Source organism: Sturnira hondurensis, unplaced genomic scaffold (assembly GCF_014824575.4).
Source record: "Sturnira hondurensis isolate 20B ecotype Veracruz unplaced genomic scaffold, ASM1482457v3 Scaffold0008196, whole genome shotgun sequence".
Lineage (NCBI taxonomy): Eukaryota > Metazoa > Chordata > Mammalia > Chiroptera > Phyllostomidae > Sturnira > Sturnira hondurensis.
In genome coordinates, this window is record NW_028080827.1 from 1,720,015 (window position 1) to 1,738,056 (window position 18,042).

General features: G+C 44.2%; 1 protein-coding gene across 3 annotated transcripts in view; it reads left to right on the forward strand.

Annotated features, from left to right (window-relative positions):
- The window catches only part of SQOR (sulfide quinone oxidoreductase), a 43,669-nt gene that overhangs the window by 467 nt on the left and 25,160 nt on the right, over positions 1 to 18,042 (forward strand). Inside the window, exons 2-3 of one of the 3 annotated variants that reach the window (XM_037054553.1) lie at positions 11,281 to 11,396; positions 16,307 to 16,557. In XM_037054553.1, the coding sequence (XP_036910448.1) occupies positions 16,324 to 16,557 (234 nt within the window). In that variant the 5' untranslated portion in view covers positions 11,281 to 11,396; positions 16,307 to 16,323. Of the gene's footprint in view, positions 1 to 11,280; positions 11,399 to 16,306; positions 16,558 to 18,042 lie in introns of those variants that run through there. The other 2 variants (XM_037054552.1, XM_037054551.1) reach the window with 2 other exon arrangements.

Here is an 18,042-nt window from a genome sequence, read left to right on the forward strand (position 1 = left end):
AGCGGGGTGGGTGCACAGCCTCCAGTTCGTCAGAGGTTGGCGTTACCCGGCCCGCCTGCCACAGCACGAACGCACTCATCCGCCGACCGAGCGCGTGGGGCCGGTGGGCACTCCCTGAGCCAGCTGCACCTGTGACGCGTGCTGAACTGGGTAGGCGTAAAGGGGCGAAAGAAAGGGTCTTCTGCAGCTTCTTTTCTTTCCTGTTTATGTTTCCCTTTAATTACCAAAGCTCACACCTAGCTTCTTGCTGAAAGACACAGAGCAGAGCCTCTGGCTTTGTGTGGGCTGCACCTCTATAATGTAGGGTTCTGCCCCATTTTTGTGCCATGTACCCCTTTAGCGGTTATGGGAAGACTTAAGAACCCTTTCTCAGTACACTGCTTTTAGAAGTATAAAATAAAAGGCACAGTATTGTAAAAGGAACCAATTCCAAAGCACTTGAATATGAAAAGAATTTATTATGTAGTAATAGATGCCTTTAAAAGTAATTCATTAAATAATATCTAGCAGTGGATCTAATAACTACCATAATTTTGAAGTAGTAATGAGCAGAGACAATATTTCAAGATATAGGCAACACCTGTCATATCAAGGGGCAACACCTGTAATTTCAAGATATAAGAAAACACCTGTGATTTCTATTGGTGACAGTCATAACTACTAAATTGCTGTGGGTGGGTTTTTTGTCTATATGTAATTGAAGAACGTGTTAAATTTTAGAGAGTGAAAAATAAAGATATAAAAGTTGTTTATTTTTCCCCACTCAAGTTCGTTAAGGTTCCCTGATAGTGGAAAGGATGCTGAAAGTTAGGGGCCATGGGTTCTCATCTCGACACTTCCATTGACAAGCTGTGTGCCTTTTGGCTTTTGAAATTTTTTTGTGCCTTCTCTTCACTGTACAGTGGAGAAAATCATGCTTTACAGTGTATTTAAGGTGCCCGGCACTGCACCTGGTGCAGAGGGGCGAAATAAGTACCATTTATTAGAACTTGCCTGTCTCCCTCACTGGACTGCAAGCTCATGGCCATCACTGTATCCTGTTTCATGGCCAATCCTGGTACATGGAATGCACTCAGTAAATATTTTTAGAATGAATAAATGGATTGGAGAGGGTTGCTTGTGGCTATATCTAAAAAACCAAAAATTCATCAAGGAGAGAGTTGGTGGTTTGAGAAGTAAATGTTTAAAATTTGGGCTTAAAAAACTTAAAAAATAATTTTTAGAGTGAGAAGAAGATGAGGGAGAGAGATTTATTGTTCCACTTATTTATGCATTCATTTGGTGATTCTTGTATGTATTTGTCAGTCAGGATGGGCTTCTTTTTTCTTTTAAACTGGCTAATAAACTAACAAATATGTAAATGACACATCTGGAGTTGGAGTGCGTGAAACATCAGTCAGGGCTCATGGGTCTGGGTGTATAAGAACCTGTGGCTGGTGTCCTGCCAGAGAAAATGAAAAGGAGGATTTCTTTGCACAAAAGTTTCTCCTCCACCTCGCTTGTGTCTCAGCTTGTTAATCCAAGATGTTGTAACACAGGAAATGTCTTATAGGGAATGGAGTGATGATGAACCCATCATTACAGGGAACCCATGATGAAATATTTCTGGCAGAGATGAACATTTCTCGCTCCTCTTTTCTTTTTGCCTTTCCCTGCCCTACCACCTACTGCATAGCTCCTTTTTGACCCTGGGGATTGGGTAAATAGGAGAGGTGGTTGAAGCTGCAGAGACTAGGCCTGAAGTAAGTTAGTTGCTTTTGAATCCCCAGCCTTAAAAGTCTGTGTAATCTAACAAATGTGGATGGTAATAGTCAAAAGGAAAGTAGGTCCTGCCAGCCATCCCTGTGATTTACACTGTGAAAGTGCTACATTGGGGCAGGAAGGTGGGGAGCAAACTTGTAAAGAACTGGAGCTTAAGAGCACATTGGGGGTTATCTACACTGATGACTTTGGAAAGCGCAAATACTGGTGTTATGGATTAAATTGTATCCCCTCAAAATTCGTGTGTTGAAGCCATAACCCTCAGCACCTTAGAGTGTGAGTGTTCGGAGACAGGACCTAAAACAGTAATTAATGTTAGATGAGACTGGTCCCAATCCAGTAGGACTGGTGTCTTTGTAAGAAGAGGAAGAGGCACTGGGGCAGGCCTGGTTATAAAGCCTTGCCATTCTTTGCTGCAGTGATTCACCGCTCGGATCAATCTGAGACATGAGTAGAACAGGTATTCCCATTTGAGTACCTGCTTGTGAACCTGTACTTCCCTTTTCTGCTCATTTAGAGGGTCACAGAGTTTTAGAAAAGGTAGGGACCTTTGAAGCCATCCAGTGCAATCCTTTATCCATTGAAGAAGAAAGAATGTCCAGAACAGTAAAGGACTGGCCCTACCTGGCACTGCCTGGGGTATGAATCTGGGTCTCCTGGCTCCTGATGCACCTCAAGACAAAACCTCACCAGGATGGGGATCTGTGCCATTTGGTTAGACATAGGGAAGACATGAGCTGGGGGAGCCCGGTACACCTGTGACCTAGCCTACTCCTCATCTTTCCTAAACTAACCAGTAAAGGATTCAGTTTAGCATCTCTTCCATCATTTTCAAACAACAAATGTATAACTGGTCATTAAATAGTCTTTTCTCATTGTGTTAAGCTCTCACATGCTTATTTTCAGGAAGTAATATGCCCGACTAATGCATGGCCAGTGTCTGTTTAGAATGAAACCCCACTCTTTGAGTCTCCTTGTATGTGAGACGCTGAGTGGGAATCCCAGCACTTCTGAGGCTGGTGAGTGAGTTTACTGTGACCACCTAACAGATTCAGGAGACGAGGCCCAAGCTGATCTCTGCTGTGTGACTGGGGGAGTAAATGAATTCCACATCAGGCCTTTCCTGAAAAGAAACCTTCCGTGTACTTTGACTAGGGGCTGACTGCGAAGGATGAACTTGAAGGGGAATTACACTGTGGTGATCTATGCACTAGAACATGAGTGTTCAAGGTCCCCCTGGCTAAAGTAAGCAGAAAAACAGGGCATATAATTCAGTCAAAACCTTTAACTTTCAGTTGAAATAATTCAGTTGACTTATTTTCTGCTTCTGGAGCCATAAAGTAAGCATTTTCCCTCTGTAAGTATATTTTCTGTTTTCTGCTTAGAAATGTGTGACTTAGTGAAATCATCAGTACCTCCCCATTAGAAGGCTTTCTGGTGGTAAAATGAGTGGAGGCCAGGGACGCTTGCAGAAAATCTCTCAGCAGCAAAGGGAGCCACTGTTCATTGCCAGCTCCTCATTAGTAACCGTTAATCAGTGACTCTTTAAAGAAAATTCCTACCATTTGCCTGTAGGGAACTAAAGAAGCCTAGTATGGCTAAACCCTGAATCATTAGGGAGCTGGATGTGATTGTTTCCTGGACAATTTGCTCCTCGTCCACTACCAAAGTCTTTCTTCATAGCTTAATATTTAAACAAATGTTTGATAATATTTACTTTTTTATTTTATCGATTTTTAGAGAGAGATAGGGAGAGAGAGAGAGAAAGAAACATGAATTTGTTGTTCCACTTATTTAGGCATGCATTGTTTGTTTCTTATATGTGCCCTGACTGGGGAATTGAACCCGCAACCTTGGTGTGTCGGGATGACACTCTAACCAACTGGGCTACCCAGCCAGGGCCAGTATTTAACAACATTTAAACAGCTTCAAAGGCAGAGTTTTCCCTGGGCTTTGCAGGACTGAATGGAGATTGCTTCATGTTCTTTATCTGTTAACAAAATAGCAGTCCAGCTCCGGAACACGCATAGTGCTGCCATTACTTAATAGGGGCTGTGCCAAGAGGAAGGGCGCAGCCGAGTAATCCCTTCGTGGGCCACTCATTTCCTGCTCTCACCTCGCTTCGGACCTTTACTGCACTTTGAGCAATACTGTTGTTGCTGACACCCTCTCTTCCTTATCTCCTCTGGAACAGTCATAGTTCACACTCTTCCTGCTTTGTCCTTTATGGCTAATTTTTCATAGAAATACCTTCAACATGTGTTTTGCATTTACACTTTTGTCTATGTTCTCATTGTTTAATCTAAGCTTTTACTGGTGATTGAATTTCTGCAACAGCCACTTACGGACCTTCACATTCTGGGTCTTTCCTGTTACAGGATAAACAGACTCTTCCTGTTCATCACCATCTCTGCAGGGCCTAGCACAGTGCCCAGTACATAGGACACACTCAGAAGTGCTGAGCTCAGCTGAATTGCTCCAAGTTGTCCTCTCAACTTTCCCCAAGGCGTCTTTGAAGACATCTATTTTGTTAAGAACTTCTAAGGACTCTCACTGCCATTATTAGCAGGGACCACAAGCTGCAAATGGGTGCCAGGGGCCAGCAGGTGACATACATAAGTGACATAGGCCACGTGGGGCTGGCATGAACGGGATCCTCATGCAGGATGCGGATGGGCCATGACTGCTCAGCCGGGTGTTGACATGTGACAGTGTGGGCCCATTGTTGTCAGAGAGGCTGAACACCTGGAAATTTTTAGTCAAGGTACGCAAAAATTTTAATCTTGGCACTAATTGAAAATTTAAGAGAACACTGTGAGCCGAACAAAACACAGCTCTGGTCTGCATTTGGCCTGCAAGTGGCTACTTTGTGCCTGACCCCTAGCTGGGGTTATGATTGTCTAGGATTAAGACCCCACACCAAAACTTTGCTTACATATGTCTTTCCAATCTAGTTTCTTTCTCTTCCCAGGGGACATCTACCTTAGGCTGCCTTCTTCCTTGACCACAGTTATGCGATGCTCATTCTAGGTGATTCTACTTCCCAAGCCTCAGCCTACCTACCCTAACCCAGACAGGCCCTTGCCTTCACTGTGCTGTTTCTACCCACACAATTCCCCTCTATTCAGCCACCTGGATGTCAAATTTGACTTTTTCCCCCCCAAGGGCCCTTCCTACCTCTCATGCCGTCATTCCCCCTTTCCTACCTCTGTCTTGGCTGAATCTTTATTTGTGTTCCTAACGCCAGCACCTAATCAGGCCCTTGTCACTCACACCTAGACCACTGCACTAGTCTGTCTTTCAGAACTGGTTTTGTCTCTCTCCTAATTTAATTTGCTCCCTCACACGAGATTCATTTTCTCAAAGCTGCTGCTCTGTTCCATTACTTCCCAAAATTTTGATACTTCGCTAGAAAGCTGCAGGTCCACAGCATGGCCCTTTATAATCGGCCTATGGTGTTCCTTTCTTGTTGGCTCCTCACAACATCAGTCAAATTGGGCTGGACTTGTGTTGCCCAAACATACTCTAGCCCTTCCCACCTTATCAGCGAAGAATTGTGGGAAACAGTTGGTACACTCAAACATGTTATTAAGAAAGGCTTAACAAAATACCTATTTACAAAGGTGTGGGCAAGGTTAAGGTGAAGCCATGTATTGCTTTGGGGCCTGAAGAAACAAGGAGAGGGAGTGATTTCTAGTGGCCCAAGAGGGAGGGGTCTGAGGAATAAATATCCCAATCTTGCTCTTTTTGCAGCCTCTAATCTGGTTGAACCCAACTGGAAGTCAGAGGACAAGGCAGGCCAGATGGTACCTGCCCTGTAGGTCAGTGCTCAGGGCTCAGAGAGGGCAGAGTGGGCTGGAGAGAGATCTGGAGGGCAGTCACTGTCTCTTAGTTCATTTATTTAATGCTGTTTCCTCCTCTTGGTGTACCTTCCCATCGCATTTCTGCTGTGAAAAAGCTGCCCGTCTTTTACGTCCCGCTCAGACTCTGTCTGTTCCATGAAGCTTCCATTGATTATTCCTACTCTTGCCAAAGCACCTAAGGCATTCAGCTCATATTGATTACACTGCATTTTGCTTCTCCTAGTTACATCTAAACTGGAATATCAACGCAGGTTTTTGGAAGCCAAACCGAACTCCCCTTCCACTCATCCAGAGATGCTATAGGTATTGGAAAATAATGGTAGCCCATTTCTTACAATTGTTCCTGAGAAGGTGGCCAGAGACATGAGTGCTACAGTCTTGGCAGACTGCAGAAGTTTTCTGTCTAGACCACCCCAGGGGGTGACTAGAAGGGCCCAGATACTTCACATATGTCTGTGGGGCACCAGTCTCCAAAAACACTGAGAGGTTTCAATCTCTATGGGGGAAAAAAATGCATTGAAATGCCAACAAGTAACTGAAGGACAACAAAAAAGTTGGAAGAAGGGCAAGATAAGTAACAAGACTTACAGAATCATCCTGGGCTGGTGGAAGCTGGGACTTGGGCCATGGCTAAAATAGGAAACAAGAAAGGGCGTTTAAGAAGGCTCAATAGAGGCAGGAAGAGGGATGAACATGTATTCCATTCTACTAGATTGTAAGCTCTGTCAGCACAAGGACTTATGTGACATGTTCACTGTTTGTTTTTCCTCCCAGCACCTAGGACAGCACATGACCCAGTGAAGCATCTCAGTAGGAGTTTTAGTTTGTTTGGGCTGCTCTAACAAATATTTGGTGGCTTGTAAAAAACAGCCTTTTACTTCTCCCGGTTCTGGAGGCTGGGAAGTCCAGGAGCAAGGTGCCAGCATGGCTGGTGAGGGCCTTCTTCCCAGCTGATAGTTGATGCCTTTCCCCTGTGTCCTCACATAGTGGAAGGGGCTCAAGGTCCCTCTGGACCCTCTTTATATGGCACTCAGACACTCACAGGGGCTCCAGCCTCATGACCTAATCACCCCCAACGGACCCACCTACTAATACCATCACCTTTGGGGGTTAGGCTTGCAATATATGAATTTCCGGGAGACACAGACTTTCAGACCATGGAATGAATTAATGGATTGATGGATTTATTCAATACCTTTATACGTCAGATGTGTACATATGAATGGAAGTAACACTTTATTCAAAAACTGTATTGGGTGTGGAGGAAAACACAAAGCACTAGGACCCATCTTTACTCAAGCTAGACAGAGATATGCACCTCTGACAATGCATAACATTCCAGTATTTACTCAGTCAAATTTTAAAACATTTTCTGCAATATCATCTTTTTTACTGTATTGTTTCCATTACCACTTCTTTCCCTTATACCCCCTCCCATCCCAGCCGTCATCACACTTGTCCATGAGTCCTTTTTTCTTTTTGCTTGATCCCTACCCCTGCTCCTTAACTGCCATCCTTCTCTCTATCTATGAATCTGTCTCCATGTTGCTTAGTTCAGTCTGTTCATTAGATTCCACATATGAGTGAAATCATATGGTATTTGTCTTTCTCTCACTGGCTTATTTTACTTAGCATAATGTCTTCTAGGTCCATCTATACTGTCACAAAGGGTAAAATTTTCTTCGTTTTTTGTGGCTCAGTAGAATTCCATTGTGTAAATGTCCCATAGTTGTTCTATTCACTTAGGCTGCTTCTGTATCTTGGGGATTGTAAATGACTCTAATGAACATAGGGATGGGGTGCTTATGTTCTTCCAAATTAGTGTTTTGGGTTTCTCAATGTATTCCCTGAAGTGGGACCTCTGGGTCAAAAGGCAGATCCATTTTTAACCCTTTGAGGTATCTCCACACTGCTTTACACAGTGGCTGCACCAATCTGCATTCCCACCAACAGTGCAAAAGTATTCTCCTTTCTCTACATCCTTACCTGCACTTGTTTGTTGATTTATTGATGACAGCCATTCTGACAGGTGTGAGATGATATCTCATTGTGGTTTTAATTTGCATTTCTCTGATGACTAGTGACATTGAGGATCTTCTCCTATGTTTATGGGCCATCTGCATGTCCTCTTTGGAGAGGACATAGAACATGTCTATTCAGGTCCTTTGCCCATTTTTTAAAAAAGATTTTATTTATTTATCTTTAGAGGGGAAGGGAAGGAATGAGGGAGAGAAATATCAATGTATGGTTGCCTCTCGTGCATCCTCTGCTTGGAACTGGCCTGCAACCTAGATGTGTGCCCTGACTGGGAATTGAACCGCAATCCTTTGGTTTGCAGGCCTGCTCTCAGTCCACTGAGCTACACCAACCAGGGTTCCTTCGCCCATTTTTTAAATGGGCTATTTGATTTTTTGGTGTTGAATTTCGTAAGTTCTTTATAGATTTTGGATGTTAATTCCTTACCAGATATATTAGTGAGTATGTTCTCCCTTTCTGTGGGTTGTCTTTTTATTTTGTTGATGTTTTCCTTTGCTGTGGAAAACTTTTTAGTTTGATGTAGTCCTATTTGTTTCTTTTTTTCTCGTTTCCTTTGCCTGGGGAGATATATTTGATAAAATGTTGCTCCAAGTAATGGCTGAGGGTTTGCTGCTATGTTTTCTTCTATGGTTTTTATGGTTTCAGGCCTAACATTTAAATCTTTAGTCTATTTTGAATTTTAACATTCTAATATTTAAATTAGAAGTTCTAATATTAAAAATACCTTTTTCTTGAAATTTGGCTTACCTTATTTTTTTTTAAATTTATTTTTATTTTTATTTATTTTTAGAGAGTGGGAAGGAAGAGTGAAAGAGAGGGAGAGGAACATTGATGTGTGAGAGAAACACCGGTTGGTTGCCTCTTTCATGTCTCCAACTGGGGAGCTGGCCTGCAACCCAGGCATGTGCCCTGACTAGGAATTGAACCAGTGACCCTTAAGTTGGCAGACCAGTGCTCAATCCACAGAGCCACATCAGCCAGGGTGGCTCACCTTATTCTTGACCTACATCACCAATAGCTGAGAAGCTCTGCTATTCTTCCCTTAGCACCTAAAGCTAATAGGCTGGGCATGGCACCAGGACTGGGCTGGGGAAATTTCTGTCTATCAGCACGGGTCCTTGTGTGTAGTAGGTGCTCAGTGAGTGCTTGTGGAAGCATTCTTAGATACAGCAGAGTTGTGACCATGCAGGTTTCATGTAACTCTGTTCTTTCTGTAATGATATATATATATATATATATATATATATATATATGAATTATATATATAATTTATGTAGGGAATAACTCTGTAAATAAAAATATAGCTTAGATTATGTTTCTTGGTTTTCGGTTCTGCAAATTTAGGTACTCTATGATTGAGACAAGTGTAACGTAGGCATAAACCTGAATTTGCATGTGTATTTATATCCTGTAGAAGATTCTCTTCTTAAACACCTTTCTCAGTGCTTCTGGCTGGTGACACTTGCCCTTTATCAAAATTAAAGAGTAAAGACATGTGAAAACTTTCTTCAGTGGAGAAGCTATCTAAAGTTTTAGGACAGCAGGTGGCAGAGTAGGACAAAGGCAGACCAGGTGCTGTGTTCTTTCACAGTAATTATTTCATTAAAAAAATCATATTGTAGCTGTATTATTTAGCTACAAGAATTTAGCCTACTTACCCACATGATTTTAACATTCTACAATAATATGTAATTAAGTGTCTTAAATGCCACCCGACAGATCACTGGATATGTAAGGAGAAGAGCAGGGCAGAACTGTGTTAAGCATGTATAATTTTCCATCTGGACAGTCAGTGAATGCGTGTTAAGGTAGGTTATTAAAATGTACCTGGGCTTTGTTTTAATTAGGTGTGGTGAGGCCAGCACATGGGGAGATGACTGCCACGAAGGAAGACGTTTTCCTTACAGTTACCTAGGAACAGGAGGCGTTGTACACCACGTAGGGCTGCACGTGGAAATACTCGGGTTGGTCAGGAGGCAGAAAATTTGAGGGGAAAGCATAGACAAAAGCCTATATGCAGTTTTTGTGAGGCAGGGGGAACAAGCTGACCAGGTTTGGGATGGGCTGATCTGAAGGATTTTCATGCGCTCTGGGGTATAGAGGCCGCCCTCGAGGTCTGGTGTCTGGCCCTGGGTTGATGAGGGCAGAGGAGTGCCCCTTCTCAAGTGTAACGGCCAGGCGGACCAGGTGGGTCTCATAGGGGCTCTGGGCTGGTTATCAGAGACGCGTTCCTAGACAAGAGGCTTACTGTCTTCAGGAGCTGGCTGGTCCGGGGAGGGGCAGTTTTTTCTAATTTCTCTTTTTTAAAAATTCATTTTTTAAATTAAATTTATTGGGGTGACATTGGTTAGTAAAATTATGTAGGGTTCAAGTGTGCAATTCTATAATACACCATCCGTACGCTGCGTTGTGTGTTCACCACCCAAAGTCAAATCTCCTTCCATCACCATAGGTTTGACCCCCTTTACCCTTTCTAACCCCGCTTCCCTCTGGTCCTCCGTGTCCTAACCCTGCTGTCCTCCGTGTCTGCGAGTTTTCCTTTGTTTTTGCCTGTTCATTTGTTCCTTTTAGTTTTATAGCCCACGTAGGAGTGAAATCATATGGTTCTTGACTTTTTCTAACTTACGTTGCTCAGATTAATATTCTCGAGATGCAACCATGTTGTCTCAAATGGCAGTGTTTCATCTTTTCTCACGGCCGAGTCGTGTTCCATGGTGTGTATGCGCCACCTCTTCTGTATCCAGTCCTCTGTCAAAGGGAACTTGGGTTGGTTCCATGTCTTGACCAGTGTGCATAATGCTGCAGTGAACTTAGGGATGCATGTATCTTTGTGAATGAATGTTTTCAAAATTTCCAGGTAGCTACCCAGAGGGGTTGCTGCAAATTTATTGATTTTATGAGCGCATGGTAAGTCTGTTCTTAATTTTGGGGGGGAACTCCATAGTGGCTGTGCCAGTTTACATTCCCACCAGCAGCGAAGGCGGGTTCCTCTTTCTCCATGACCTCGCCAACACTTGTTGTTTCTTACTTGTCCTGTTGGCAACAGCTGTTGTAACAGGTGTGCAGCGGTATCTCATTGTAGTTTTGATTTGCAAGAGGGGGGCAGTTTTGTTAGGACTAACAAAGCCCCAGAATGTCAGTCATAAAATGTAGAAAATTTAAAAATGAAAAAACTGTTGTCTAACCCAGTGCCACAAACATGATGGCTTACTTTACTTGCATGTACTTCAGATTCCGAAGAGATCACATTTAGATCACCGTAGCACTTATGGCATAACATTAGGCATTTTCTTGTCACCCAAAGTGGTATGGATTGGTCACAGGAACCTGAGCCTTTTCCAGATTTGGGCCTGTCCTTTTATAGTTTAAGTCAGAGGGTATGGTGGTTCATTCTTTGTGTCCAGTCATTTTGTCACACAGTATTCTGGGCGTGTCTGTGAGGGTGTTGCCAGAGGAGTTGGCAGCCTGCATGACCCAGATTTGGCTACCCCGGCCTGCCGCTCACTGTGGGTAGCTTCTTCCAATCAGTTGAAAGTCCAAATGGAACAAGTAGGCTGACCCTCCCACGAATCCTTTCTGCCTAACTGGGTTTTCTCCTGTCTTCTCACTGGAACCGCAATGTCCGCTCTTCCTGGGACTTGAGCCTGCTGACCTTTGGACTGAAACTACATTGTTGGCTCTCCTGGGTCTCCACCTTGCTGACTGCTGGCTCGAGACTTGTCAGCCTCTATAATTGTGTGAGTCAGTTCCCGGGAGTGTCCTCTATGTGCCAGGGAAAGTGATGACCTTTGCTTTGGGTCCCTCACTCGCCCTCTTCCAAGCCCTCTAGCTGAATCCTGGTTTTGTCCTTTATTGGCTATGTGGCCTTGAGGATGTAACCAGTTTCCTGGAGCTTTTTTTTTTTCCAGTTGTAAAGTGGGGAAGATCCTTGTACCTTGAGCACCTAGTGTGGGGCCCAGCACAGAGGAAGCTGCTGTGGGGCTGTGATGAGCCAGTTTCACAGTAGGAATCAGGACCTAGCTCCAGACTGTCCAAAATACCCATGCTATCCTGGGAAGGGGTGGGGACTGACAGAACCTGGGACTGGTTGAAGGAGGGTACCACTAGTTCAGCTTGTCCCAGAGAGGTGGCCAGAGTGCCCTGGAGGAGAGTTGTAGGTGCTAGAGGTGGATTTGCTCAGAAGCAGATGAAGCAGAAGAGGGCCTCCCTCTTGCCCAGGCCTGGGTGGGTGCAGGGAGCTCTGAAGTGGTCCAGGAGAGGAGGGTTAGCCAGGCTGTAATCCGGAAGCATTTTTATGCTTGTGTGTATTTCTGGTAAATTGCCTGAAAGAGATCTCAGAATAAAGAATCCCAACTCTCCAAGAATTCAGACATTTATTGTGATTTTTCCCATTCAAAATTAATAGTAACTATTATATTTAATTTCATATTTATAATTTTGATTCCCTACATTGTATAGGTTTTAATGCCCTTTAAACCTGGATCTGCCCCTGCCTGGAGGCCTGGTCCTCTGGGAGGTGGTGGGTGGGCCACTTAGTGTAGCTCTCCCGTCCCGCCTGCCCAGCAAAGAGGCCAGAGGGAGCTGGGAGAAGGTCCAGACTGGGAGCTTCTTTGCTTCTGAATTGCTAGCTCCTGCCGATGCCTGCATTGTTGCTCCAAAGGGCATTCAGACTGCTCACTCATTGTGTGACCTTCAGAAGATCACCTTTCTTCTTTCAGCCTCAGTTTCTCCACTTGTAAAGTGGTGTTCATACCTTTAATGTGGCTTTGTGAATTGTAGAGCTACAGAGCTATACACATAGAGGGAAGTCATTATAATTTTGATACTATAACTTGTATTTCTGTTATCTTGCTATTACTTGAAATATGCCCAGGGCTTAATATTTCAGTGACTAAAGAGTGAAGCCAGTGTCCACTCTGATACTCTGATTTTTGTTTAGACCAGGGCCTGGAGCCATTGGCCAGTGATGTCAGTGGGAGGTGCCCAGCAGGTTGTCTCCTCTTTCAATCAGCAGGCATTACACTTCTCCAGTTAGACTACAGGGCCTGGAGCCATTGATACACACACACATGTACATATATATATACACATATACATATTCACAGCTCCAAAGTGGGATATGAAGTAATTCCAGTTATACATTATTGCCCTGTATTTTTGTTGTCTTTGGCACAGTACCGTGCCCCACCTTCTCCGCAGACAACATTAGAATATTATTCTGGTTTTTCTGATCTGGAAGTTAAGCCGCTTTATATCTATCATTAGAATGAGACTGTTGTTGAGATTTTCAGGAGTTTTGAAACTTGGAACATTTTCCCTCACACATTTTTTTGGTGTGTTTTGGAAATTGTTTCTACTATGCAAATGAATTTTGACTGCAAAGCCCAGGCATTCTGCTTGACGGCTGTTATTAAAGAGGATAAAACTGGTTTGGGAGGACTTGGTGTTTATAGATACCCATTCCAGAGATGAGCGTGGGTAATGGCTGAAGTGGAAGTCACCTGCTTGTCTGAGTGCAGGAAATATTTACGTAAACGCTTCCTCTTTCGGGAGACAGCCATGGCGTGTTAGACTGCAAGGGAAACTGAGGCTGAATAATCTCACGTGCAGTGGGAGGAAATTAGAAACTTAGCCAGGCCTCCTCCTAGATCACAGTTTTAATACATAGTGTTAGGACCATGAAAAAGTGGTTGCCCTTTTCTGGGAAGTCACAAGTTTCGCCGTGATTCTGGCATTCTATGGGTATTTTAGAAAAGCAGATATGGCGACTTTCTATTCACCATAAAATATCTTTTTCCTTTTCTGCCAAACAGCAACATCCTAATTGGGGATCTCCTCCACTCCTCAACCATAAGAAAAATCAAATTGAGTGATTTAAAAAATTTAAAACACTACAGTTCATCAAAGAACACTTGAGAAAAGCACTAATGAGATATGAATTACAGTTATACTAACACATTGCTCATATTTAGGTGTCAGTACCATGAAAAATGGTTTTGCTCTTTTCTGGGAAGTATGGAAAGTGTATCTTTAAAAAATTCAACCTCGGCACATTATCACTGTCTTGTTGTTGTTGATAAAGATCACGGAGATAGTAGAGTGTAGTGATTTAAAGAAGGTACTGGCACCAGAGTGACTGAGTTCAAATCACCATCTATCACTTACAGGCTGTATGACCTTGAGGGACTCACTTAATTGCTCCCTGCCTTAGTTTTATCATCTGTAAAATAGGGATGATAATGGCAGCCTACTTACAAGTTAAATGCTTATAAAAGACTTAATATATGTTAGTTATTATTATCAAAGTATTTTATCTTGAGAGTATCATGCTAAGAGAAATGTCAGTGAAAAAAGCTAAGACTCATAGGATTTCACTCGTATGTGGGACGTAAAACTGACACTCATAGACACAGGCAACAGTACCGGTGGTCACCAGAGGGTTGGGGGTAGGGGTCAGTGCAGGGTAAAGGGGGCCACATATATGGTGATGGAAGATGGTTTGACTTTGGGTGGTGGGCACACAGTGCAATATATAGATCATGTATCACAGAATTGTACACTTGAAACCTACGTAATCTTGTTAACTAGTGTCACTCTAATAAATTTAATTTAAAAAGGAAAAATTATCATTGCAACATTAATATATTATATGGTAGAAATTTCATACAATACAGAAAAGCAGCATAATCAAAATTAGCCATTATTGTAAAACCTAGAGAAAACCACTCACCCAGGGTTAACATTTTGCCGTCTTTTTTAGTGCATTTTCTCTTACTGTAGTTGAGCTCAATTTCTCATATTGTATTCCAATTTGCATACTGATCCCAACATGAGCACTTCCTCTGCTCTTTGTAAATATGATTTGGAAGGACCTATATAGTCTTTTATAATGTCTTTCTATAATCATCTTGTGTAAACGTATTTTACTTAACCTTTCCCCAAAGTTTTGACATTCAGACGGCTAAGCCTGCCCCCCTAACCCCCCATATTGAATTGAAATAATCGTAAATTAACCTTGGTTGAAATAGTCTGGGACCTGAGCTTTCCCTGGCCAGGGTGGAGTTTCTCCTGTGACCGGGATCCAATCTAAAAACCAGTTAACCAAGGGTTGGCCCTGCATTGTGAATGAATATGTGAGATCCATCTTGGTAAAGGTTTGTCTTCTTCAGTATTAGAGGTTATTTCTTAGACTGGAGTCCCAGACATGGACATACAGGGTCAAAGGATGATCCATGTTGGTTTCTAAAAGGGTCTTACAGACCTGGCGCTTGCAGCAGCAGTGTATGAACCTGCCTCACTTTCTGTGGGCCCCCACATCACGGGGTCACTTCTCAGATCTGAAACGTTGGTCAAGGTGCCAACACACTGCAATCAAGTTCATCCTAATTCAAGTCAGCTCTCTGGCTCTTCCTTCTCATTTCCTCTCATTTCTCCCTCCTCCAGGGCCTTTCCTTCTTCCTGTCAGAGCCCCTTTCCCTCTCAGCATTCTCCAATCCCCTTGTGTGGCTTTTCTTTTCCAGTTTTGAGGGAAAGTGGTATGACTAAACCACTCCCATTAAGAAGTTAGTGATCTGAGCAGCTAAAAGTGTTAACCCCAGCTTCGTCCTTGCATTTGAATAGAGGGTTCCTGGAACAGTTTGTTGAACCTGAAGGAGTGAACCTGATGTTGGAATTTGGGGCATGGTAATACCCAGGGAAGGAGATATTTTGGTTCTGGGCCCTTCCAGTTCTTTAAGTAGATGGATGGTACCCAAGACATCAGGCCAGTTCTGAGGGTGGGAGGAAGCCAAGGCCTGTGTCTGAGAAGCCTTCGTTTCCTTGCTGCCTTAATATTCAGAGCAGATATGCCTTTTTCTAAAGGTTAAGTGTGTCTCCCTGAGAAACTATTAAGGGGAAATTATTTACTGGTTGTGTACAATAAAAGATTGGTCAGCAGCATGTGTAGATTCTTTACATAAAATATAATTTTATGATACCAGGCAGAACTCTTTTTATGGCCTTTTTATCATCTGGTTGAAATTGCCAAAGGTGTGAAGGGCCTTTGCTTGTGTGTCTGTAGCCCCTGATTTGATGAAATGGCGTGTCCCCAGGCAAGCAGAGTCAGGAGGCTCTGAGTGGGGCCCAGGCCCTGACTTCCTTGGTGTGAACTCTGACTGCAGAGGGTGGGTTTCCTGCTGGACTATTTCCGTTTTAGCAAGGTCTCTGGGGCCCTATGCCAAGGATGTGTACAGGTGTTAATTTGCGAACTCCTGTGTCTTTGGTGGACTGAGAAGACAAGGAGACAGTCGAGGTGTGTGTTTGAGAGGAGAATGGGTGACAGCTGGAGGCAACCACAGGGTGCCCTAAAACTTTTGAATGGACAAGGATAAGTACAGACAAACTATTAGAACTTAAAAGGTGCAGCTTACTGGGTTCAGACAAAGTCCTAGATGCCCTAAAAGAAGGAGGAAGGGGACAAATGGAAGTTTAGCCTGTGGTTCGTTACCAATCTGTGCTGCCAGGAGACTTGGGCACCATGGCCAGCTGGGGAGGAGGTCTTGAGGACAGATTGTGGGGCTGGGTGCCAGCCCCCTTCCTCTGGAAAAAAGTGCTTTGGTCACATAGTGGTTCCTTCCTCACTCATAGCCTTGTCTGTTCCTTTCTAGCTGCATCTAGTGTGAAGATGACCCCGCTGGTCGCTGTGGTGTCTGGCCCCCAAGCCCGGCTCTTCACCTGCTTTCTCAGGCTGGCTGCTCAGCAGGCCAGCCCACTTCAGCTGCACACAGGGGCCGGCCTCGCAGCCAAGAACCACTATGAGGTGCTCGTGCTGGGTGGGGGCAGTGGTGGGATCACCATGGCCTCCCGTATGAAGAGGAGAGTGGGGGCAGAGAATGTGGCCGTTGTGGAGCCCAGTGAGGTACATCTGCAGCTTCTGAGTGTGTGTGTGTGTGTGTGCACGGGTGTGTGTGTGCTAGGGGTGGGGTGGGGTGGGGTGGCTGTCAGGCACTGGGCTGTCAAGTCCCCAGGTTAGTGCTTCTGGGCACAAAAATCAGTCCAAAAGGACTGGAGAAGGCAGTGGGAGGGAAAGACGACAGATCTTTTGGCTTTTTATGTTCTTCTTTGTGAGAATTTCTTAGGCCTGTGTAACAGATCACTGCAAACTGAGTATCTTAAAATAAGAGATACTTATTCTCTCACAGTTCTCTTAATTTGATTACATCTGCCAATACCCTATTTCCAAATAAGGTCATATTCATAGGTACTGGGTTTAGGACGTCAGTATAACTCAGCCCACGAGGCCCTCTGCCTTCAACATCATGTACAGAGGAGAACCGATGGTCCTTGCACTTTGCTACCTCTGGTCCAGTCTGGAGAAAGGGCGTTGAGTGCAGGGACAGGGAGGCCCCTGGGATGGTATCAGTGAGTTTCAGGAATTTAAATACAAGGCATTATAAACAGGTTATAAGGCAGAAAAAGGCAGTGAACACCAGGAGGGAAGTTGGGAAGTATTTGTATGTAAGGCACTGTTTCATGAAAAACATTTAAAAATTGTCCAAAAGCAACAGATAAATATTCAAGATTTTTGGTGGTTTGTCTACGTTTCCTAAGGAACCAGGAGTGCACCAGATGGGAACTGTTTCCTTTTGGTGTGTGTAGGAGGAGGAGTAAAACGGATCTGGAGCCTGTTTGGTGGGGAGGGAGGGCAGGAAAGGCGCACTGCTTTCCAAGAAGTCTCTCCCCTACCGGGGTTGCCTGGCTTTGTTGCAGACCCCGGCTGGCATGCTGCCGTCTGAGAGGAGACCAGGGGGTGCTCTCTGTTATTTTCCTTCTAAAGTGACTAATTCAGGGACAACATTTTGAATGACAATGGTCTGAGAGCCATGTCCGGTGGCCTGTTGTAGCTAACGCATAGACAGAGGCTACTCTCTGTAATGAGACAGTGGCCTGGACACAGCTCAGGATGCCAGAGCACGTCCGGGTTGCCCCTTGTCTTGAAGGAGCTGCCAGTGGCTCACGCGGTTGGCACTTTCCCTCCTGTGTCTGGTTCAGGGATTGCTGGGGCTGATGCTTATTTGTAGTGTAAAAAAAAGAAAAATCCGGGCTTGTGTTTTTATTCCTTTTTCTGTCCAAGGAGGACTTGAAATCGTTCAGGTCTCCCACCTGGAGACCTCCGCCATGTCCTCTGGGATCACGTCCATTAGTAGCAATGAGGAGATTGCAAAGCTATTTTCAGTTCACCCCTCCACGGGCAATTCTGCCCAGCCAAGGCTGAGGTGTTGGGCAGCACTGAGAACTCTGGGTCCCCAGTGCACTCCACCAGTGAACTGGGCTTCTCAGTGCCATTGAACTAGCTGCCCTTAGCCCCTTCACAACTACCTTGGTTCCTGAGTGGATCATCCGA